The sequence below is a fragment of the Columba livia genome, chromosome 13, assembly GCF_036013475.1.
Source record: "Columba livia isolate bColLiv1 breed racing homer chromosome 13, bColLiv1.pat.W.v2, whole genome shotgun sequence".
Taxonomy (NCBI): domain Eukaryota; kingdom Metazoa; phylum Chordata; class Aves; order Columbiformes; family Columbidae; genus Columba; species Columba livia.
Window position 1 is genome coordinate 6,863,101 of NC_088614.1, and position 26,510 is coordinate 6,889,610.

Below are 26,510 nucleotides of genomic sequence, written 5' to 3' on the forward strand. Positions count from 1 at the left end.
CTATTCATAAATACACATTTATTTTTCATTAGAAATGCATAATTACAGCATTTAAAAGCATTTCCCCCTAGAAAAGTAGTTAAGCAACAGTACAAACAAAATCGTTAGTCTTCTGCAAATACATTTTTCATTACACTGAACAGAAAACACCAGCAAAAGGCTAATACTTGCAGTTATGGGATTTCTCTTTTTTTTTTTTTAAATATTTTCCATTTTTGTTATAAACACCATCGCAAATAAAAAAAAAGCTGTTTAAACAGTGAAAAATATTTGAGCTTTTTGATTTCCTATATGTGGTAAAGCAAGTATTGCAAAGCAGCAATACGCTTCCTAAGATATCTGCAGACATTCAAATGGCTTATTTCACAGAAGAAACGAACAGGATGAAACATTTAATTTAGTCTCATGGTTTTGATTCATTAGATTTCTTTCTCTTTTTCCAAAAGAATCTTTTGTTTTCTCTTTAAGTGTACCTAAGTGCAGGCCATGTATTTGTTCTGCAGGCCCAGATTCTCGCTTGATGCAGCGATGAAGCTTCGATTTAATTGAATGGCTCTGATTTATTCCGGGTGAGGACAACCAGATCATCAGAGCTCTGCTCTTTGCAGGGGATGTTCGTGGTGGGACCATGAGTCTAAGAGGCATTTCCGTAGTCGTGTTCTTGCACGACGATTACAGCACTTAACTTCGGACCGGGGCTCACGGACGTCTCGGCTGACGCAGCTTTTTGCGATTCTCTTACTGAATTTGGATGGCCCCGTGTTCTATCTGCATTTCTGGTTGGATTGCTGATTGAAGGGTATCAGTGCCCTGCAAAAGGAAACATGACATGAGTATATACTATAGAAAAGTGCTTCCCATTGGTGTAGCCAAAGGAATGTGAACATGTTATACTAATATAAAGTTATTGTATATACCAGTGCAAAATCTGCACAGATATCAGCTCTATGACAGAGTTGAAATGGGAATACACTTAGAAAGGCATCACAAATAACATGAAGAGTCCATATGAAGACAAAGTAGACTAATGCCCTTCAGACTGGAAAGAGGCCGAATAATGAAATCACAATAAGGAGCCACAAAATCATGAGTGGCACAAAGACAGCAAATAGAAAACAATTATTCTCTCTTCCCAGAAAAAGAACAAGCTCTAAAAAAGAAACAAAATAAACCCCGTGTCTGGCACAACGTGCGGAAGCTGTGGAAGGACACGACGGACAGGCCGACAGCTCGGGATACGGAGCTGAACTGTGCTATAGAAGGAAAGTTCACCAAGGGTGGTCACAGAAAAGAGAGTTTGAAGTCTCAGAACTACTGTAGGTAAAGACAGTAAAATTACCTGTTTGCCCTGTGATGGGAATTTCCCCAGCCGGTGCAGGATATGGTCTGAAACCGCTGACTTTACCCACTGCAGTCTTTCTCTATTTTGTGTAAAGTGAGAGCAGCGCTACTACAGTGAACTTCTTTCTCAAATAAAATTCTTCCTACAGGCCTGATTCTACTCACTTTCCAAGCAAAACCAGTCCTCCATGAAACAAAATTAGAGTGAACACAACTGACTGAAACTTTGAAATGAAGTCTCCTTAAACATGGCATTATTGCCCAGCAGTAGTCACAGTGAAAGGATAATCCCACAGCAAACTGTCTTTTTAGCTAAGTTAGCTGGAGTAAGGAAAACTGGATTATGATACAAACTCCATCTCTAGAGCTATAAGACCTTTAGCATTTAAGAACAGCCGTATTGGCTTGGATAAAGTCCATCACACCCAGTAAGCCTTCCCTTGATAGCAGCCAATATCACAAACATAGATAAACTAAAAGAAAAGGGCAAGTGTTTAATGATATTTTCCTGTAGACTCCCACAGATTGCAGAGATCTGCCCTTGATGGACTTTTCCTCCATAAATTAATCTAATAGATGCTTTATGTAATGCCCTGGATACAGAATTATTTCTGTGGCAGTGCTTCTGTTATGGAAAAGTCTTATTTGAAGCGCTGTTTTCTGCTCTCAGCCTGGTACCTGCAAGATGATCCACAACCAGATTTCCCATCCTTTATGTTTTACCATGCGGTGTCCTGGTTTTGTTAAAAACCAGTTTCTCTTTTAGTGATTTTGCCTGTCAGCTAAAGCCTTCATATTAGCTGCATTTTTCTGGAGAACCAGACACATTTTTTGGTAAACATAGCAATGGAATGCAAACTTATTGATAAGCACGAATGGACATCTCGTGAGAGGGGCGACGAGAAACAAGTGACCAAGAAAGTGACCAACTGTGTATAACATTCCATTCACGTGAACACTTCATATAAAAGTGGGAGATCACGAGGATCTCGGTCCTTTGCCTTTTCCCTTCTGCTTATGGCTGACATTAGGAGAGGACCTTGCTAGTCGTCTCTGCGAACTGAGGCCTAGTGAGAGACTGAATCCAGCTCCGATTGGCTGCAGAGTCCAATCCAGGACTTCAGGTGCCGGCTCTGCAGTTGCTGAGACTTTCAAGATTGGTTTTGTATATTTTGTATTATTTTCTCTATTCTTATTAGTAGCATCAGTAAAACATTGTTAATTTTTCCAACTCTCTTCTCTCTGTCCTTCTTTCCCTCCCGATCGCCTTTCCTGAGTGGGAAAGGGGAAGAGGGAGGGACAAAAGGGGAAAGTCGGGGGGGGAGAGGAGGTTAACAATACATCTGCCAGGGTTTTATTGTCACCCCGCTATCTAGACCCTCGACATGTGGTCACCACTTATTTGTTCCAATGAAAATACCGGAGGTTCAAAATTATAAAGCATTGCTCCTCAATTAAGGTTTTGTTGTCGAATTATTTCTGTTTGCCTCTCTGCCATGTTGCCAATAGTTGCACACAGATACAAGATTTTTTTTTCCTTTATAGGTAATTTGGTGTTTACTTACATGTCCAATAAATTAGTGCCAAAGTGGTGAAAATTTCTAACGGATTCCTAAATTTGGCAGCAGGTAAGTTTTGAGGTGATCAAAGTTTTCTTTGCCATCAGATGAAAACTGTATGGAAGTAATATAATTATCAAATAATAGCAAAAACAGCAATACTGGATATTTATCCTGCATTCAGACTGGAAGCAGAAGACTGTCCAAAGAGATTAGAAGCACCTTTTAGGTTTGGCATTATGTTTTTTCCCAAATAGAACAAAATTTACCACCGGCATATGAATTTGAGCGCAGAATTAATCCAAATATTCTCTGCCATCACCACGTTCTGTATTTATACATTTTGCAAGCTGCTATAAGTAACAATACTATTGAGACATGAAAACAAGTCGACCCAACCTAAATCCCCAAAATGAATCTGATTTCAGGCGTTACCTCCCTCCACAGATGCATTTGCAGTTTTATGCCAGCACAGCATTGTTCATATATTAATATTTTGTGTTTACATACGTGGTTTAGGGTCACTAGAAGACTTTTAGAATCCAAGTTATTAATGCTTTTGTCTACAGTTAATCTGCAAATACAAAATTGTGCATGAATACACTGAAGATACTAAGTCTCAGCTCCAGCTGCAGCCAGGAAGGGATTAATTTCCAACAGCCTCAGCCCTGCCTGTGCAATTTCTTCCCAGAAAAAGGGTCAGAAAACTGGTGTCTTGTTTTCAGACATCAAATAAACTCACGTTTGTGGCGTTTCAAACAGGGAATTTATGTGGGGCACAACATCCAAGCCAGGTGGATAACAGACTTTGCTTTTATAAGCTTTGATTGATAAATTGATTCAAATCACTGAGACTATCTCAGTACCTTGACAAAGTACTTAAAAGGGGCTGATAATAAAGATGGAGACAGAGTTTTTCAGCAGGGCCTGTTGTGACAGGACAAGGGGTGATGGTTTTAAACTAAAGGAGGGAGATTCAGGCTGGACATGAGGAAGAAATCGTTGCCCCTGAGGGTGGTGAGAGCCTGGCCCAGGTTGGCCAGAGAGGTGGTGGATGAACCATCCCTGGAGACATCCCAGGCCAGGCTGGACGGGGCTCTGAGCAACCTGAGCTGGTGAAGATGTCCCTGCTCATGGCAGGGGGGGCACTGGGGGAGCTGGGAACGTCCCTTCAACACAAACCGTTCTGTGAGCCCACGATTCTAAAGAACCCTATGAAAACAGATGAAAGTATCATTACAGGCTCTCTCGCAAGGTCTCCCCTTCAGATAACAGATCTAAGATGAGTAGGACTATCCATCATTTTAGCCAAAAAAAGCTACTGGACTATCCACATAACTCAGACTAACGCCAATACCAAGTGGGTTTCTCCAATTCACTAACGGATCCTTAGTTTTCAGCTTGTGTAAACTGAGGAAATATTTATGGCAAACTTATTTTTAGTCTCGTCTGTTTTTACTTTCATACTCTTCTCATTTCGCATTCCTGTTCTGCTTCTCTTCAGCTTTGTATACATCTCTGTGGTTAACCACAGTATTAAAGGCTAACACGGTGAAGAGAAGAGGAATTCCTCCGGTGGCTGCCAGCTGGGTGGGAGATGGGTGCCCGTGTCTAGAACCGAATTCTGTAACCTCCTGCCCATGGGAGGGGGTGGCTGAGAAGGGAGAACGGGCATGAGGAACAGACCTGCGAAATAAATCCACGGGAGGTGAACTGGAGAATTTCCCAGGCCTGGAGTGAGGAGAGCAGCACAAAACCACCTCTCGCTACCTGGTGCCTACTTGTTTTATTAATTGCATGTGACCAGCACTACTCGGGATTTTACAAGAAATAAGGCACAGTCCCTGTAGCAACACTCTTATTGTTGAGCTTACTATTAAAAGTGACTATGAATAAAACATTGAGAAGGTTAGTGCAGAAACGAGCCTGGAAAAGAGGGAAAAATATTTTGACAGTGAGTTTGTAGCCAGATCAGAATTCTCTACTAAACTACATATGTATGGGACAAAAATCCACGCTAATATTGGCTGCTAAGGATACCATTAAGTTTTGGCCAGCAAGCAACAGCTTATTTTTCACAAGCATTTGGTGTTCTCTAGAAAAGGAGCTGACTAAGTGGGGTTCACAGAAGAATGTGTAACTGCTTTCAGAAAAGCTTCTGACAACTGTTTTAAGTCAGCGTTCTTGTGTTGTCACCAGTCGCAGCTTCGAGCTGATGAGAAACTTTTCCTGGGCTCAGATACGTGACTGCTCAAACTGATTGAAAAAGAAAAAAATAAAATAAAAAAGATAATTATTCCACTGTAACCAAGAGGATCAAGCGTTCACTTAAAATTGCTAACATTGCGACTCCTGCGGGAAATCCAGGCTGTTGATCAAAATAACTGGAAAACTGCTGTCAGAAAGGGAATAAGATTTTTAAGAGAAACCTCAGTCTGAAAAATACTTTTCGGATAGATTCCAAGTGAGTTTTTTGCCCTGTCCTTTAACGTGGCTCTCAGCCTTCAAGGATGCACAAAAACAATGATGACCAAAATAACTATTCTCTAGAGGCATTGAGCAACAACACAGAAACAGGAATAGGCAAAGACCATTTATACCTTTAACAAAATGATGTTTCTTATTACAGATGATTCTTTTTTTTACAGTTTGGAAACAAGATGATGAATGCAATGGGTCTGTAGCATTTGCGAATAGATATATGGTTCACCTGACAGATGTTTAAATCAAGTTAAGTATGTTCAAACGGCAAAAAGATACATATACGTACTTGATTAGCCGCAGAGTGGTCTGTCACCGGGGTCAGCTGCACGTACTGGACCTGGATGTCGCTCCCCTGGAGCGGGGACCCATCGACGCCCCCTGAGGTGGGCTCTGCAGAAGCCACCGCGATCAGCTGTGCGCCCTGCAACACCTGCAACGCAACCCAGAAACCCCGGTAAACACAGGCAGAAATGCATCATGAACCGCCTAACTCAAAACAGATGCAAAACCAAAGAGCGTTAAGAAGCAACACAGGGAAACTCATCTATGGGTAACAGTTGCTTTAAATCATGTGGGTTTCCGAGAGGACGTGGTGCGCACATGGGAAGATTCCCATGCTAGATGCTCACTGCATTTTGCCTTCTGAGATTCATTATTCTGTTGCTGATTATTCAAAGTGGGACAGACTTAGACACGACGAGAGCGATAACATCAACGGCACACAACAGGATCGCCGGGTAACGCTCTTACAGACCCAAGATGCTCCTTCAACCTCTGACGATCCCTTACAGGAATGTTTCTATTCCTGTTGCATATTAAGGTGTAGATTTAAGAATTACTGTTAATTGATGCTCCACCTGCATCTGACTGGTGGAGACTGTAAGTCTTCAAAAACTGAAGAAGAGTTGATCCATCTAAAAGTGCTTGCTTCAAAATGTGTTTAAACTAAATTTACTTCTTGAAACACAAATCAAAACAAAATGCCTGTATATAAACGACAACTCCACAACTGCATTTTTTAAATTCAGCTAAAATACACATCTTTAGTTTTAATTCCTACACGCCATGACCAGTGTATTTTTAAACCATGGTGTTTGAACTGCGACGAACAAAAGACATCTTTCAAATGAAGGAAAGAGAGCAAAGAACAAAAATAACATTCTCAACCCAGGTTTTTCTTAAGCAAGTTTGATTTCTCAGCTGATGTGCAGGTGGGTGGCCATGGGTGGGCAGAGCAGAATTTCTCCGGCGAGTGTGGGAGGCAAAAGGAGGTGACCCCCATCAATGACCTTTAGGGGTGTTGTCAGGGTTGGATGGGGACCTTGGGTGTTCTGAGATGTAGTGAAACTGCAAAAGGATGCTGCATTTTGTTTTTATAGGAATCAGCAAGATTCTCTCATCCGGCGGTATTTATTTTGGAACTATATGATACATAGAGTCGGAACCACATCAGAGTCTCCCCAACCAGAAAACCTAGTGAAAAATGTTTCTCTAGAGAAATCAGAACACTTCAGCAAATACCTGTAAGATACTGGAGAGTATTTTTGAGATATATGGATTTGAAGATGCCCACCAATATTCTCAAGCACACTTTGTGACCTGGCAAACCTCGATGTCCCAAAGCTTGTTGCCTCAAGGACTGTCACGTTTCTGGGGAAGACAACTTTTGCCTAAACTAAAAAGCAAGACTAAAAAGCCCATTCCCTCACTGTTCCCATCACCTTTTGGGATAAGAAAATGTTCCCTAACACCTTCAGACAAATACAAATTCAAGCTACTGAGCCTGAAGGTCCTGATTTCTATTTTTCATCCCTTCTTCAGTGAGACGTTTGCCATACAAAACACGCTCATAAAATTAGTATTAATAATGAAAACCAGCCACTTTCTCTGCTCCTTTCCTTTCCATTTAAAGATCATTTTAGCCCATAACTAATAGTTCCCATTTAACATTCAACTGCCAGGGCAGGAAATAAAATTAAATAAAAATAAATAAATAAAATGTAATAGGTTTTCCCTCCGCTTCTTCCAAAATTATCCATAGTTTCCAACCATGGCTCAATTAATATCAAGTCCTCTGCTGATTTTACTTATCACTGAGAATTACTCTTCTAGAAGCCCATAATTTACAACTTTTCTCTAGACCCCAACCTTCAAAAATAGGTACCTGGTTTGGGATAGCTGAACTTTATTTACCAAACCCATCCTTTCCTCAGGCTGGTCTTGCCACATCAAGCCTTCTCAAATGCATTCTTGCTACCGTTGGGAGCTTTTTTATTAATCTAGGCAAGCACATATGTTTGCCTACCTATAAAAAGCTCACAAGCAACAGACATTGGGATTTTTTGTGTCTTTTTTCCAGCATTTCTTTCCACTTCCACTGCAGGAATGCAATAAAAGATGACATTTTTTTCTGAATCACTGAAAGACTGGTTGTTTATAAAAGGTTCACATCTGAAAATCCTGTGACACTTATGGCCAGGAAGCAACTATTTCAGTAAATGTTGCACAGAAGAAACGAGTTGTGCATGGGAAAAAGGGAAGATGTCAGTGAAAGGCTCTAGCTAAACCACTGCTATAATAAAAGGACAGTTTGGGCCCAAAAGTGTGAGGGTGCTTATGGGTTTAAATGATTCCCATAAAATTAAAAAAAAAAAAAAGAAAATATCTGTTTATCATTCTCCTAAACTGGCATTCACCATTGACGGCAAAACTACGTGAATACAGCCATGTAGTGGATTTACAGGTAAGTTTACCTGGGCAAATGGACACTGTATTTAGGCCCAGAACACAAAGCTTTTTAGTATCAGAAATTAATGAGTTCCTTGACAACGTCAGAGGCCCAGACTAATCCAAGTCTCTATCATCTTGGCATTTAGTAAGGAAACTGGACCAGGCAATGCCAAAAGAATGGAGCTGGAAGAAAACCCAACCAACCAACCGCAAACAGAACAACCCACAGGATTTTCTCCCATAAGATTATCTTTTGTAGTTCTTCATTTCACTCGATGAAGCAGAGCAGGCCCCAACACTCAGAAACAAGTCCACTATGGAGGATAATAAACTCTAAAGGAAAATGGATAACACCATCTACTTTCCACCCTTTCCTCTTTAAGTCCCTGGTTCAATTTAACCAAGATCAACTGTATTGAAAAACTCATGTCTGATGGCCGCTGATACAAAGTTATTTTGGCGATTTTACAGCCCAGTTCCAATAAAATTAAAGTATTGACACTATATTAGGTAGTGGCAGTAAAGGACGGACTGACCCAGCTGTTCTCTGAGCAGCAGTTGTCTTCACACTAATATCAAGCAGCATTAATTGAAAACCATGGTAACCCTTGTGCTGCATTTATCCATCCCATATGCATATAAAGTAAGAATGCATTTCGCCTCATTATATGCTCTCTTTGCATAGAAATAAAAGAATAAAATAAAAATAAAATTCATGTTCAACTTGTAATTCTCCGGAACAAACACACAGCTGACAATACGGGCCAAGGATCACTACATATTGCTGCATATTTGCTACGCTGTATTTAAAATTAAGCAGCAAGTATTTTGACAGAATTACCAGGCAGTTTTAAGGACTAAGTTTTATCTTCCCAACTTTTTCAAAATATGAACAGCAATAAAAGACTGGAAGTTCTTCTTCCAAAAAGATAAGGCAGACAGATGGCTCGCAGTGCTACAGAGAGTATCTGCAGCTTTTCTCTTTAAATAACTAGTGATGAGAAGCAGAGGTACCAGTGAGCACATGGAAGATGTTACCCGTCCTTCCCAGCATTTATTGGCAACCCTTTTTTAAGCAGAAACCACCAAAATACGAGGCCTCTCTTCTTTTTAAGATGCATTCTTATGGCTGCTGTATTTCTGACTCAAACTACTAAGATCACACTAAGGGAAAGCAAAAAGCCAAGATATATACCACTCTTTTTTTTTTGCAAAATAATGTCTTCTTTTCAGGCTGAACTTGTTCTGATTATCATTTCATTATTAGCAGCACCACCACAAGAGAAAAACCCACCTAGACCATAACATGTACTCCAATAACCGTTCATATCCAGAGCTTTTCCAGAAATTCACAGGCTTTTCTATTTTACTGTTACAAAAGGTCTGATCATTACCTAGATTGTCTTACATACCGTAAGTTAAAGACCCTTGCACTAAGCAACTTCCATGAAAAGCACAGCTGCTTTTTGAAATATAACCCATCTTTTAGAGGCCATCCTGTCGTTATTTTAAATACTCCAGTTGACAGAACATCTCCCACGCTGCCCCATCTCCTGTCTTCTCATTATTCCCTGCAGAAAAAGCTTTTGGATGTGAAAGAGCATATTTTATACTATTGAGCTGGCCACCAGATCTCCCCTGGTCTAATAAAATAATTCCAGAATATTTGTTCTTAGAAAAATACATTGCTTTGCATCTAGCTTTATTAAAAGGCAAGTTGAGTCAATCATATCTAGTAATCTAGGTCAGTGTGTTAAAATGACCTGTTACTTTCATTATTTAGCATTTAATTACTCTTCCATTTACATCTCATTAATTATTCATTTGCTGTCATGCATTTGATTAAAATACTGAATAGCATTAGTCAAAGATATTTGTGGGGAAACCCCAGAAAAACGTAAATTGGGAGGCCTAAAATTACTTTTTGCAATATATCAACTAAATTCGTTTGAATAAATTTAACACCAGCTTCAATCATTTGCTATAGGGCTGAACTTTCAAATGATCTAACAGCATGTTCCAAATATAAAGCAAGTCAATCCAGCTTACAAAAACAAGCCCATTTTTAATAAAATAATGCTGATTCACATTAAGTATGTGAACATGTTTTAATTCTTAGCTAATTACCCTACACTAAGCTGGGCATACTTATTGAATTAAAAACACACTCCTCACAATGTCTGTGCCCAGACACCAAAATATAAAAGCAACTGATGCCAAAGCAAAGATTGAGATATTAAGTCCTTTTCCACTTGAGTAAGATACGTGTCCTCAAATATTGTAGTGTTGTACGATAAGGTATTTGCTGAAAATGACACGGCAAGAAGCTTGGTAACGTTAAGGTAATATATTTCTGTTAATGTCCCAACATGTTTCTCTTAAAAGAAAAGTATGTTTGACCTAAGATAACTGGAAACAATATAAAAAAGATCCACTGCTCTTAAAGATTAGGGTAACATTCTGAAATTAATTATCTAGTTTGTAAAGCGTTACTGAGAGTCCTTTCCTTACTCCAACAACAACTTGTATCTAAATTTGCTATTTATTCCTTACATAAAACGTGCCAATACAAAAATAAATTCAGCGTATATAAAAGTCTAATATATAGGAGTTCACAGAGAGAGGAACTCTCCCTGCTGTGTATTTCTAAGTGCGTTGAATTGAACCGTGCAAAATGTGACCTTAAATCTGTCAAAACTTCATTAACTAACACCCCTACAGAGTCATATAACCCAGAGCACCTCCTTTAAATTCCCCAAACTAAAAAGCATGAAAAGCGAAACCGATTTCAGCTTTACAGAGCGCGGAAAAACGAAAAGGATCATTCCACAGTACATTTTTATCAGCGGCGTTATTTCCTCGCGTAACAAATAATAAACCATCTCATCTGCTTTTACTTTGAGCGCGTCCCCCAGCGCGGTTCCACTCGGTAACGTCTACTCTGAGATTCGATTATGAAACCTGGAGGAACACAAACTGCAGCTCTTGCGGTTACTTAAACAAACTTCGCAAAAATAGCCATTTTTCTGGCTACCTCGCTTGGATTGAGCCAGATAAGTGACGGCAAATTGCGGCTTAGCGTATTCAAACCATCTGCGTCTCACCGAGACCTTCCACCTCGCAGCTGAAAACCTCTGTTCCAGCGAAGCCCAAGGAGAAAGGCTCAGACTCGGAAGACTAAATCCACTCAACAAAGCCACCGAGATTTTCCAGCACTGTGGTTTTATGGAGCCATCAGCAAAATGTTGTAACAGGTCCTGAGTGAAGAAAAATGAGGCGTGTGGAACTGCAGGAAGATTGAAAAGCGTGGTGGACATTCCTGGTCTTTGGTAACATCCCCTGTACGAGCTTTTTTGAAAAAAAAATAAAAATAAATACTTTTACAAATAAATATTCTGGGGTCTTTGAAAAGTGTTCACATCTAATTTGGTAAATGAACTGGAGAAATATACAGCATAGAAAATAAATAAATCATAATACAGTTCATGTTGTCTTTTTCTTTAAAAGAGGATCCGCTCTCACTGTCGCTCCGCACTAAACACAGTCCAACTAAAATAAGGAATCTGACCCATGTTTTTCCACATATTTAAAAACACGTAACGTATGGAAAAGCCACGAGACTCCCAGCCTCTCTAGAGGCGAAATGTTGCAGCCTAAATTTAAGTGAACACCTAAAACCAAAAGTTAAAAGTCTCCCCCATTTTCAGCTCTTACAGGACAAGTTGAAGGTCCCTCAAGAGACCAACAGCTCCTCTGACAAGTGGTTGGTATTAAACACAAAAGGGTAATCAGTGTAATTAAAACTTTATCTGTGAACTGTTATACTGTCTGAAAGGGACATAAAGTTAATTACGAAGGAATAAAAACCTAAATCAAGCTTTGTATCAAGTGATCTAAATACAAGGAGATTATATGAAATCCTTCTCTAAGTAGTCCACATGTACATCGGTGGTATTTTTTAACTCAGTATCACAGGTATTATTAATTACTGGTACATGGACAGTGGTGGATGCACCAGCACCAACAGATAACAAACCAAAGAGTGTTGTCCCAACAGACTTCGGGGTCCCATCCTCTGGAAGCCAAGCGCTGACCTTCCTTTGACTTCAAGCAGAGATGGGCTCAGGCCCTACAAAATGATGAAAAATACACCAAAACAAAAGCCAGACTTCCAAATACGCTTTAAACCCGCACATGTGCAAAACTTCATTATAATTAATTGGCAGTTCAACGGCAGATGTAATTTCAGTAAAAATGACTTGGTTACGGAAAGAAGAGTTACCTCATCTAAATTCACTGTATCAAATTAAATGGGCTATTTGGAAGGATGAAGCTTGTAAGGAAATCTGTATTGTACATCTGACTCATCTTTTGTATGAAGATACTCTTAATAAATCATCCACCGAGGGAAACTTCTCAAAACAAGGTTGTGGTTAAACGACAGCTCTTCTCAGACGTTGCATTTCCCAGACCATAACCTACAGTTTAATGTCAGTTATTGCACAAAAGGTGGGGAACCTTCACCTGCCAGAGTTCCCTAAATTAGGTAGTTTTGGTATTCTGTGGGCACCTTCTCCTCTGAGGCCAAGGCCCTGCTTCATCCATCTCTTTGCTGGTGAACCAATGTTTTACATCATATGAGCTACACGGACGCACCTGGAGATGTGACTGCCAGGTCACCAACCCACCCAAAATTATTTCATATATCCTAATAACCTTCTGACGAGAAAGACGAAAAACCAGAAATGTATAACTAAGCTTTTCAGCTCAACTCAGCCCTCGACATTTTGTTATAGCTTGCAAAATCTTTCGAGTTAACTCAGTCTAAGAACGGCTACGATTATTCAAATCTGTGCAACTGCAACATTTTGTGATGAAATGTCTTACTGTTCGCCGCAAATACAATAAAATTAATGGAATTGTTTCCAAAAGAAAGGTTTTTCAAGAGCAGACAATTAAATCTCTCTATGATAATTCATTATTTTGAGCAATACTACAGACGACTTCGGATTAAATGCTTGGGGCTTTTTTTCCCAACAGAATGTTATTTTTGGGTTTTATTCAACATCAAACTGAGTGCTATTAAGAAATGGCTGGATGGTTCACAGAAAAACGCTACAGAGTCAGAGAAATCGGCCTAAGCTGCGGCTGCCGAGGGCAAAAGCTCACGAAACGAGTCGGACACGAGTGACCCAGACTCCGACTGACCAGCTCCACTAAAGGTTATCCGAGTGAATAATAAATGGTGACTCACACGGCATCTGCTGGTGGGAAACTTTTTGTTGTGACATAACCAAGCCAAGATCCGTCCTAAAGACCGTCTTCCTTTACAGTTTTATGTGACAAGTCCCCGCTAGCCTAATAAATGTAAACACGGCTTTAAATGTCACCCTGCTGGTCCCAGCCTCAAATTCCTGATGGGATTAGTTACGCTGAAGACAAAAGGTCAAGATAAATGCTCAAGTACTTTCTGCATTTACTACAAAATTCTGCTAAAGACTTCAGGCGATTTCAGCAGAAACAGCGTTGAGTCTTTTCATAAATAACTTTGTAACTTTTCATAAATAACCAGAAAACTTGGACGGTTGGTGCTGCTGAGAGGGTGCATCTCCTCTGATGAGGCTCGTAGTAAATATGCCACTTAAAAACATTAATAGTAAGACCAGATCACCGAGGATCTACCAGAATCACGCACAGCTGTTATTTTGCTTAAAAACGCCTAAACCTATTTATCAGTTTCCCCTCGGAATGGTGATTTTACTTTGATTCCAGAAAGAAAATACATTTGGAGGGAACTGCAAATGTTTACATCATAACTGGCAGTGATTATTTTTTTTTTTAATACTAGCAAAATAACATCTGAAAGTTTGGCTCTTGTTGCCAGGGTAACAAAACACTGCTCCTACCGTACACTGCAGGATCCTATTAAATAGGAGAAATATGGATGGGAAAAAAAAGCACATGCGACAACAGCATGAGCCTTTAATACACAGAGGACCAGAAAAGTTCTAGTGTTGCAATGTTCAGGAAAAGTCCTAAGGAAAAGAAAATTAATATATTACCTCCTGCACTTTAATTACGAAATGATGTCATCAGCTCAATTTATATCAATCAGTATCAGAAGTGCATAATGGCTACAAAAGGAAAACAGAAGAAAAATGGTAGGAACAACCACAGAGCCGAGTTAATGTAACTGTGCCTGGACTATAAATCAAGAGTTGGAGAAAGTTATAAGCCAGTACTTGTCAATTAAAGAACACTTAAATAAGCAAGCAGTACTCCTGAGAATTACCTGAATCGCATTAATAAGTTTCTTACAGAAATTTGCACCAAAAAATAGACAGAATTCCAGAAAAAAATTCCAGAAAGGGGAAAAAAAAAAAGAAATATAAACTTGACAGAAGTTAAAAAGCAGATTCAAACCCTCATTTTTTCCCCTTTAACAAACCCAGGACCTAAGGGAAGATGCTCTTTGATTTGCATAGACAGGAATCCAGAAGGTGGAAGTTTCTGTCTTTAGTTTTGCTCTTAGTTTTTTTCTAGTCACATCAGAGCAGGGTATATACATTTCTGCACTCCAGAATTTAGGCCAGAAATACACATATGAAATGGCTGGGGTTTAGAATTAAAAACATACGGCAAGAACACCTGGACTTCTCCAAATACCTGGACAAAAGGTTACGGGATAACGGTAGTAAGAGAACTGAAGTACCCAAATGTATCTCTAATCTTGGCTTTTATCTACAAGCAAAGTTCATGTAAAACCAATCCAAAATAACAGAAGTTTTATCTACTTCATTTAAATTACTCGCACTGCAAAGGCCAGTGTCATTGTAAACTGCTCAGTGTGTTCCAATGATGACCAAAACTAAAAGCAGATGTAATGTATATTAGAAGCTATATATTATGTTCCACCTCAGAAAATCTTATGTTTCATGTCAGAAACATTTTCAGACAATAGCTCTCAAACAAAAGCAATTAGGAAAAATGATTCATTTCTTTCATTAAGGCGGATGTTCTTACATATATCCGCTGTCATTTTTAAAACTATCATCATTTTGACAAATTTAATAACGTCAGACTCCCACAAATCACCATCCTGCGATTTTCATCAAAGCTCACAGATAAGACATCAGTTATATAAATACTTTTCTCCACACGAAGCCGTATCGTATCAACTCAGCTTCTCCATCAGAAGCTTCTCAGTAACATGATTTCACATGTGCTTTCCCTTTAGTCAACGCGCTAAGCGGACAAATGTTTCCAATACCCTGAGAAGAGCTGGGGAATTGGTGCTTCTTCCCCACCAGCCTTTGCAATGATGCAAACATGCCTCCTCTAATTTAGAGTCATATAATGAAAATGAATCCTAACAGAGCGTCAGTTTGCTTGACTAAGTCGTGTTCTACATGTTACGGTACTGCAAATGATCTTTGCCCAATTTTGCAAATGAACTCCTGGCTATTGAATTAATTTCCTCCTTTATTTTTCTCAAGTTGGAGCCAGTAACCTGACATGTAAGAATTATATAAATTCTTAAAAATGTGAACTGCCAGTTACATTCCACGTTGAGAACACAAGATTGGTAATGATTTTCAAAATTTTGTTTTTGCTTACACGTGTTGGCCTAAGACACAAAGTTCTGCATGGGAAAGCATTTCCAGAGAAACTAATAGTACAGAAAATAATGAAGCAAAGAAGAATAATCAGTGATTGTTTGTCCCCTCCACTTCCTGCATTTGCTTAGAAAACTGTATCAAGCCATTCTAAACATAACAGGTATAAATCATTCAAATGATTGTTTTGGGGGTGGAAAACAATTGGCACAGTAGTCAAGTGCCTGTTCTCCCCTGGGAATTCAACTTCACCATATTTCTGTTGTCAGGGCAATTTTCCCCTTCAGGAGCCCCAGCCTCGCTGCTTCCCCAAGGTTTTGTGCATTTATCGGCACGTGCCGCCATTTATTCGCCCATTCGCTTAGCACGTGCGTTCACTTTCCACTTCAGCAAAACCCACGATTACTTCGGGATGAAATTACAGGACGCATCCATCAGTAACACGGTCTCCGAATCCTCCATTTCTTTGCTGTAGAGCTGGAAGTTTCACCTGTGCGGAGCTTCCAGACATTAATGGCCCGTGGTTGAACTGAAATCTGCAATCACATTTCGCTACCAGCTGAGCCGAAGGCCAGCCAAAGGTCTTTACTTTCTGAAGCCGCGTCCAGATCGTGTTTCCATACATCTTAAACTTTCCGATCATCATTTGGATTTTTTAAAATGCATTTTTGAACAACCCTCAATTTTTATTTTGTTTTTTTATAAGAAAAGGGAGAGGGATATGGAGTGTGAATTTAAAGCAGACTTCAATGAAAGCTCTGGACCCAAAACTATTGTTTTCTTAGAGTACACATCTGGTTTTCCCCAACATGCTGCCAGTTCTGTAACTCAGTTTAATACCCAGCTGGGATAATGTAAAACTAGCATATAACCTAAAATAAATGCTAGAAGCACATATTTTTGTTCAGTAATACTTGTATGCATTAAGTTCAACTCGAGTAACGATCTACCCACGTATCAAAAAGTTTGTATCAATGAAGGGGAAAAAAAATCACGCCCCAACCCAGGCACCGTGCACGTGTGTGGCCACACAAGTGGAAACGAGAGCTAAAGCTCACCAGAGCGGCATAAAATCTTGCTTTTAAAAGGTTAAAATTACTTGTTTTTACAATCAAAACGTGAGTTTTTAAAAGCAAAGACATTTAAAATGTGGTTTTCTCCTAACATCAGAAGGGAATTATCAAACCGTCTGACAGCAGTGTGATGCAGGAACGTTCCCCCGGCTGCTTGACCCGACCAACTCCAAACTTCTTTCTAGTCTGTGGAAAGTACAAATATCTGCTAACAACATTTTTAATTGGTAGGAAACTAAGGCCACTGGAGTGCATAGAGGAAACTGCTGAAGAAAACAAGCTGAATCTACAGAATAAGCTTGTATCTAAAATTATCTTATTTTGGCAGTTTTGATGGCCAAAACATAAACCAAAACCGTGCAGCAATACAAGTGACAACCTGATAATGTTGTTGTGAAGGCTGCTCAGAGGTGAGCACAGAAAACAGGGAGCTGAGTTCCAAAGCAGTTTCTAAAACGTTACTGAAGGAGTTTAAAGAAGTGTCGGGAAAGGTTATTCCTCCTTGCAGCCCATTAATGCATGAATTATTTTGCCTTACGTTTTGTTATTCACACAATAACTTTATATCCTCCAGTCTGAGTCTGACTCTGGCCCTTCTCATAGAGATGCATGAAGGCTTAAAATGGGTTCAGAGTTTTAGGAAAAAAAAAATACAACAAAACCAACAAAAACTGAAACAAAACCACTTGGACTTGATCAGATCTGGTCCTGATACAAATAACAGCACTTCTAAACCAGCTTTGCAGCCCTCACAAGGTTTCTGAGACTGTCTTGGGAATCGAAAAAGCCAAGATGCTATTAATATAAAGATTCCATATAGTATGTGCTCATAAAAAAATCTAATACAGAACATACAACTTTCTTCTGAAAAATTCAACGTGTAAAACTCCAGCAAAACAAGATCATTAAGACGGGCACCCTGAATGACCTTAATTACTGCAGCTCATTAACTGTGGGAGACTTGGGCCCTGAATTCACAGTTAATAAGGGAATTTTGGAAATATTTCCTCTTACATTTACAATTTCTTTCTTTTCTTAGAAACCTGTTCTTCTCCTGGTACCGACATATTCAAGCATTTGCCACAGCAAAAAGATAAAAGCAAAGGAAAGAAGAAAAGGGTAAAACAGACTCAAGACTGCAGAACATTTATAGCTTACCGACTATTCCCTCTGATACTTTGCTTTTATTTACCTGTGAATGCTGCTTTTTTCCCACATATGACTTAGAAATTAGATCACACAAAGCACAAAGAAACCCACTGAATAGTAAATAGGCCATAGAGGAGACAAGTAACAAAATGGCACTGGAAAAGATGAATTTAACATTTCTTTCCCTTTAAACTACAGTCAGAATAAAAAAATCCTTAGTAATTATCCATCGTAGCGTTTCAGATAAATAATAAACCACTGAACAGCACAGAGCATCATTAGGCAGTGTTATAAAAAAAAATGCACTAATAGTTAATAATTAGATTTTAAAGTTTAAATGGTGGGGGACAGAATCTACCAGACAAACACTGAGCAGGGAAACTTTAATAGGCTTGCGAGAATTTAACCTTCAAAATACATGGAGATGAAAACTTCTAGCCATCTTCACCACAATAACAACATCCTATACGTGACAAATTGGGGGTTAATTTAATTGCCGAGTGTCCAGATAGACAGATGGAAATACTGAGATGAGGAAGACGATGAAATCCCGTCCCACCCCGATCATGTCTGATGGCGCTCGGGTCCATGTTGCCCGTGGTTTTAGACAAGCGGGTTTTTGCACCATCCCAGGATGATCCTCCCCTGCCTGCAATCCCCACATCTTTATTATTAGGGCTCAAGCACCCAACGCTTTGCTGCTCCGTGCTCGAGACAAACACGCTCCTGTAATTTGCTCCTTCGTGCTGCATCTGATTTGCAGATTTTTCAGCCGGTTTTCCCTCTGAAATCCTCTGTGTTTTCAGCTGCAAATACCAGCATTGTTCTGAGGAATGACCCGCTCGGCTGCTGGGTTCACACCAGCGTTTTTGCTGGATATTGGATTAACATGTTCCAAAATGTCAAGAGGCAACTCAAGAAAAAAACCTCAATTTTTTTTTTGGTGAGATAAGGTTAGTCATAAGTAACATTTACAATTGAAATACTATAATTTGAACCTTTGACAACCTTTGATATTTCTTTGCTTGGTTCAAAATTTGTTACAGCGCTAATTTCCAGCAATGTACAAATGTCCCATCATTTTGACCCAAACTACTGGTGACATTTACTGTGGTCCTTTCAGAAACCCACCCAGGGTTGATTTACAAAGAGCTGCATTGAGAGCAGGAGCCAGCTCCGTACAGACTGATGTGTGTCCTTAAACCATTATGGATCCCATGACATAAACCATCCCTGGGGCCGCTGACATCCAGAAATGAATTTCTAATGCATTAGAGCACGTTCTACGGTTCCCTTTGGACTTTTCGGAGACCAGAACAAATCTGAGGTTGTGCAGCCCTTTGTATTTATCAATAATGAGCAAAACTACATACGAGAGAGTTTATTAACATTACTACTCATAAGCGTCACTTCAGGCAAGTAACAAGCGCGGATCTTCACAAAGGCAAAGATTAAATTTAACAAAAGTCAACTGACATTAGAAAAATCAGTCCGAAATTTTTTAACAAGGAAATTTTCTAAGTACTTAGACACTGCAAACAGTAAAACTGCTCAGTGCTGAAGGGGCTAAAGGTGTACGTGAAAATACTCTACATGGACAAAACTATAATAATGGCACAAGAAGGAATCTGAAAATGCTTACACATATGACATGCCTTTCCTGCACCTCCGTGCTCATGCACATCTAGCTGTTTAAAGAATCTAAAAATAAGGACGCAGGGACAAACAAATCCCACAAAAAGCATTAAGAAAGAGAATGGAAACTTGGAAGCATCCCTGTCTGTTTGACTCTCAACAGACTATCCTCAGGTAGTCTGCTAATAATTTTTATTAGTAGTCTAATAATTTTTGTTATGGTGGAATATTGATGGTATTGAGGAAAAAAAATAAACCAGCCATCCTGCTGCAGTTGCACAAAACACAATTGCTGTATGTGAAGATAAACACAGTGGACAGGATTTATATCTTGATAAACGGCCGAGAAAAGCTGTAGACATTATATTGATGAAATATTAGATTCTAAGATAATTTAGCAGTAGGTAGAATCGCAATTAGGTTTTGTTGTGCTAAATTCATTAAAAACTGAGAACAGAGGAGGAAAAGTTCTGCACTGAGAAACAATTTGAAAATAGCTAAAATCTGAGAAATTACACTTAGTCCTAAATGTAAGTTCCAAAGTCCGTCGGCAAGGGCTGTACTGACTATAAACAACACAAGTCACTATTCAGCTTAAAGCGCTTGAACCAGAGCCAGCTGGGCAGGCAAACAACGTTATCTTTCAAAAGCTTCCAATAGAATAGTTTAGATATATAGATAAAATTCAAAATACATCATATTTATCACTGGAGAGGGAAAAAAAAGGGAAAAGTAAACATCAGTTTTATTGTTTTTACTGTGGCTGAAAATTAGATTTCAGACTGAAAGGAAAGGACAAACAACACTCGGTCTTATGTCTAAATATGTTTGTTCACTGGTTGATAACTGGGGCAGGTTTCCATCCAAGGAAAATAAAGTCATGAACCCGACCTAACAAACCAAAGGGCGAGAGAGGATTCAGTCTGTGTGATATTGAAGATACAAATCATGTTAAATTACGTGCTAATAAAGAGGCAGCTCGGAGCTTTACAGACCAACAATTTCTCACGCTTACCCAATATTCTAAATGCTTCTGGCCTCGATCTTCCTCTGGGTGCAGCTGCTTTACACAGAAATATGCAGAGATTTTGGCCCCCAACTTAGACCTGCAGCAGCATCCCCAGGATAACACGCAGGTTATCACCTATTTATTGCACCTGTCACACAGACCGGGACAGAAATGGTCAAGAAATATACGGTCTTTTTAAAAAAAGTGCAATGAAACCTTCATAAAGTTGCTCTACTAATCGTGCCAGGCCACTTGGAAAGCTAAACTAGTTTTAATATCACGATTGTTGAATATATTTAAAAGGAAAATGAATGGGAGGATGATTTTGCTTCAAAATTTCATTAGATAAAATCTATCATAGAGCTCAAAAGCACAAATGAAAAAGAGTAATAAGCTGCTAATCTCCTAAACATTTCCAAGTTTTTACTCGCTCAATGTAAAGAAAGAGAATGGTCGCAAAATTCCTTTAATAAGATATAGATTCTATCAGTCACCTATGACTAACACTGCTAAATACATCAGGTTAACCAGTTGGGAGAATTGGAAAAATTTTCCTGACTTTGAAAGTTCTGCTTTCCATTTCTTCAACATCATTATTGTCTATCTTAATGAAAAGCCAAGAATTTCAAACAAAGAATATTTATGGGGGTATATTTCACATCTGCGCTCTAATGTTTCTGGTTTACAGGGTGGCACTACGACCAAAAATTTCATAGAAAAAAAAACCTAAGGATTTTGAAATATCTGCCTAATGAGTGAAGAATTGTCGATCAACTCCGTGAATTAAGGCACTGGTAGCCCAGGTAAACAGGAGCTGCCCAGATACAGAATGTTCTCAGCAAAGTGCCTAAGGCTCTGGAAAGTGCCTCATTTTTGGGCTCATGGAAGTGAGGACTCCTGGGGGACACACTGAGCTCAGGGAATGTTCAAAGGCTGGGAAAGATTCAGCATCTCATAAAACCACCTGAATTTTTCTATGTAAAACACACTACATTTTGAACTTAAAACAGATACCAAAATGGCATTACCATCTTCTCTTCTGTCGAGTGCTTCTGTCACAGGAAAGAACCTTGTGGTAACCTGGGCGAGGATTCCAGCCACAACAATAATGAAAAATGCTATGCAAATAAAATAAGTGGTCAGTATAAGAGCCTTGATCAGATATTCTGAAGGACAGACCACTGAACCCCATTCCCAGCATTGCTTAAAGGCAAAAGAGAGGAGAACTCACTTTTGCCTCTATACATGGGAAAAAGCTTCAAAATTAAAATTATGTATTAAACGCTTCTGGTTTATATGACATCCCCAGCTACAGTAACGCGTTTTCCCAGGATTTATCTTTACAACTGAAGGAAAAATAGCATTATTCCTTGCATTAGCAGGAAATTTAACACTTCACTAAGCTGAGTCTCAAAGCACTGAGGTGCACTTGACTGTAAAGACTCAACACACTCTGTCTCATCCAGATCCAGCAATCCCAGTTTACTTAAGCTGGGCACGCAGAGTCCGGCCTAACACAGACCTGTGGGGACCTGAAGCTTCAACTCCAGGTGGGTCCCCTGTTCTTACACCTTCTTACACCCTTTTTTCAGAACACAACACAACGTCATCTCAACTACTATGTAATTAAACACCACCGAGGACTTTTACAGACTTACTCATTTATCGCTCCATTTTGTTTTATTGCAATCATAACCTTTTCATTAGCTTGTAAATTAATGATGTGAAAGAGTAAATACAAAACAATGATGAAGATATTCCAAAGCTGTCGTGGATATCTTTTAATAAAAATATTTTGAAAACAAGTATTTGTATTAACTGAAACAAATGCCTTTAAGTTCCTTTACTTCTTTTATATGTAGGCAACTGCTACATGAATAAAACATTCTGCAGTTACCTACCGAGAAACAAATATAGTTCAGATATTAAGATTAAAACCAAACTCATTAAAAGAAACCAATAGCTGACTTCAGGCTACTTCTGCTAACGTTTGGTTAACACTTCACAAGGGATGGAAAGAATGTAGAAAGTATTTCTAAAGCCTTTGGACTTCAGTTCGCTACAAACAAGTTTTTCTCAAGGAGGCTCAAATTTGCTGTACAGGTATAGAGACCTTAGCTAGAATCTTTTTTTAAGGAATATGCACATCAAAAACCTATACTGAAAACCTGTATAATATATATAATGACGTAAACAGCAGATTGCAGGGCAATTCTGTATCAACAGAGATATATATATATAATATATATAATATAATATATATAATATATATAATGACGTAAACAGCAGATTGCAGGGCAATTCTGTATCAACAGAGAAAACAGAGAAAAGTGTGAAATTAGCACTTCTTAGCCTTGCAATCCCTGTTTTATTCTTTCTTAGATGTGTATTTGTGTGTATATATCTAATAATTCATAACAAATGAGTCATTTTGCTTTGTCAACAAAATTAAAAGCTTCCTGAAATGATTACACTTGCAACATATCAAAGGAGAATTCATTTATCTGAAACGCAACAAGGAAATCAAATCCATCCCAAAGATTTTTGGGGAAAAACTTCTCACAACCGTGTCGAGGTTCCTCTGCCCACTGAGAATCACCAAGTATTGGAACACAATGGTTAACGCGGAGCAGAAATGCACTGAGAGTTCGGAAAACACAGGGGAATGCAAAAATCCAATGGTTTTTACATAAAGTGAGTTTTCCTATGTAAATCTGTGCACTCTGCTAATTCACGGGAGAAAAATGGAAGAGTTTTATTAGTCATAAGCTGCTCTGTAAAGAATCTCGAGGCTCAATGGGATCTCAAAGAAAGCAGAAGGAATTAAGCCATTTTCCTCCAAAAGCTTCTTTGGCTTTTTCCTTGGTAAAAGCAGGAAAAAATCTATCATGAATCAGAAAAAATGTTCGACAGTGTAGACAAGAAATCCAGAATTCACTATTTTTTTATCTTAGTTCTCTACCAACTTCAGCGATCTTGGGCAAGTCGCTGCTTCCACTTCTGCACCTGTACAATGAGGTTGTTATTATATGTAATATATATAATACATAATATATAACGCTAACTCCTTACAGGAACATTTGGAAAACTGACAAATCTAAAGGCTCAAAAGATGATAAACCAGGGTATGAGCTGCTTCTAACAGCTATAGATCACTGGCAGCAACACCACTGCACTTAAATACAGATTTAAAATGGGCAATAAATCTCTATGCCTCCTCTGGCAACCGATTAGAATATGTGAAATTTTATATGGGATGAGTTTTTATGTCCCAGAATTTCCTCTGTGCAAGTGGTACTTCAGCGGTCAAAACTACTAAATAGTAGGTGCACCCAAATTTGTAACTATGATCACCACTAAAAAGACATTGACAAAGAACTGCATGTGAAAGGACTTTTGATTCAACGCAAACATCCTCATTAATTCATGCACCTCCGAAATTATAACACTAGGACCTTGTAATAATGCAGAATATTTGTGATCAATCCCTCAAGATTCTGCCTGAGATCTGTTAAAATGCAAAAGGTAACACAAAATATCATCAACGAGATACGCTGCAATTACTGTCTAAGTTTTCGATTTTAAATCATGCACCAAACAAAAATAGTTCTGCTTTAAAAGTGGCAATATTATATTCCTTACACTGTGTATCTCAAATGTGATTTGTTATCCTATTAAAGAAGAAAATTCTCTACTCAGCTGAAGGCAGGCAAATCCTAATGTGCTAATTATGATTATTTGGACAGCGTTTAATTTGCAACTGTAATGAAAAAACAAACCAACACAAAATCCGTGCAGACTCAACAATAAAAAGCCAACCCACAAACATATGTCTACAAACCAGAAGTTCTGCTACTGTCTCGGATGCTCTTTCTTACATTTGTGGTATTTGTTGAATATTATGTGGAACATTCGTCTATGCTTGCAGAGACATTTCCAAAAGATTATTCTAGAAAGTTTCTAAAAAAACCACTTTTACCTTCCTATAATTAGGTCCACAGAAAGAATCCATGTTTTTAAAGGCAAAAGATCCGTTCTGTTTGTCGAATCTTTGCTTAATTTAGCAAATCTTGTGGTCTAAAACCTCACTTTTTATGCTCTGCTTACAACACCTGGTCTGGACAAATTCCTCTTCTCGTCATCTTTATTTTGTTTAACCTCTTCTATCATTTTCCCTTCATTACTTTCTTCCGTAACATTTCTCTGAGAACAAATACATGATAAAGCATTTGTTCTGGCCAACCCCCCGTTCTCGTGTGTTCTACAGCACTACGCGTAAACCAAACCTGCTAAGAATGAAAGGATTTCATCTTCTGTTTGATTTATCTCATGGATGTTATTTTCCGTTTCATAGGTGATTGCAAGAAGAGCAAATAAAAGGGAAAAATCCAGTCAGAAATTCTCTTTTTGTGCCAATAAACCCCACTCGTTCCCGTTGGCTCCCACAGCCTCGGGAGCAGCTCAACAAAGCTCCAACCCATGAAAAATTAGTAATAAGGGGTTACATTTGTCACAGAGTGGAAATATTTCCAATATTCAGGCTTTTTATATGGCACACGTATATATATGCATACATACATATTTCACTAGCTTGCCAAATTAGGGAAGGAGGTTCCATATTCTCTTAATTTCTGCCTAAAAAAGTAAATAAATCTAAGTCCTGGTGTTGTCAGCTGTGCACATTTTGCCAATTTGAACCAATTTCTGCCTCCTCCCCAGACCCCGGGGGCACTTCACACATATTTCATCCCTGGACTCCGAATCCTGAGAGTACATAAAAGGGTTTTCACGGAATTTTTGGGAATGTTTCAGCTTTGCACTGATAAGGCAGAACGACGGCAGCCAGGAGCGTGACCGCAGCGAAAACAGACAAAGGTAAATCCGCTCCTAAAGAAGGTTTGTGTGTAGTACAAACGTTTCAATGAAATACAACCCAGTACTGTGTATTTAGTACAACGCAACCCTGAGCTGACATGTCACACAATGACAAGGGGGAACTAAATAATGGATTCAACTATTAACGACTATCGAGCCTATGAAGCAGAAAATACCAGGCAACTAAAATAATGAGACTTTTTATAGCTGAAAACTTCAAGGTCTGATGTAGGTTCTTGTCAAATCAATGGCAAAATTCCCAGGAGTTTGAAACGGAATAGCATGAAAGCACAGAGTATAAATAACCAACGCTCACTCAGAAAAAAAACAGAAATTCAGCTGAGAATATGAGTAAGAGCCACATGAGCTGGGACACTTGAGATGAGGTGGGGAAACCCAAGATGCCGTCCCCAAAAGTTGGGGTATCATGATGTAACCTCCAGAATTAAGGTAAACACAGAAATCTGGACCCCGTTCAAGGCCACAAGAGCTTTTTCTGCAAGCGCAGAATTGTATATTTCTCCTTTAACACCTCCGCTCTGCCTCCCCATTCCCCATCTTTAGTTCACATTTCTAGGAAAGCTACAGCCACAGATAAGTCGAGGTAAAATAGATATATAAGCGTACGTACACACAAAATCTTGGATCTTTCCTTTTTCAACTGCAGCATAACACATCCTGCAAACAGTGAGTATATATTGAATATTTTGTTGCTTTTACATTGACTAAGCCGACTAAGAAAATTGCGTGGTGTTTCTGTTCAGCTGGAATCACACATTTATGGCTCAAAAAAGCCTGTTCTTACCACACAGAGCAAACTGTCCCACAACAGGTGAAAGTAAACGCGTAAGAGTGACTCTCCATAACAGAACATTAAAAAATTAAGTGGATAAGCAAAACTACATTAAAACCCTCAGCATTCTCATTCATAATTCAAGTGACTTTCATTAAATTCAAGCTCATTTGGCTCAAAAGCGAATTAAGATAGATGAACTAAATCTGCTTGAATTCTGTAAAATAGTGTCCACACAGGGGCTTA

The 26,510-nt window shown here is 38.9% G+C and overlaps 1 protein-coding gene across 12 annotated transcripts in view; it reads right to left on the bottom strand.

Moving 5' to 3' along the window:
* Positions 1-3: 3 nt before the first annotated feature.
* BANP (BTG3 associated nuclear protein) overlaps positions 4-26,510 on the bottom strand; it is a 131,621-nt gene continuing 105,114 nt past the window's right edge. For 3 of the 12 annotated variants that reach the window (XM_065028808.1, XM_065028803.1, XM_065028800.1), the window contains 2 exons: positions 5,671-5,814; positions 4-3,014 (listed from right to left, as the gene is read on the bottom strand). In XM_065028808.1, the coding sequence (XP_064884880.1) occupies positions 2,943-3,014; positions 5,671-5,814 (216 nt within the window). In that variant the 3' untranslated portion in view covers positions 4-2,942. Of the gene's footprint in view, positions 5,157-5,670; positions 5,815-26,510 lie in introns of those variants that run through there. The other 9 variants (XM_065028804.1, XM_065028801.1, XM_065028809.1 and 6 more) reach the window with 4 other exon arrangements.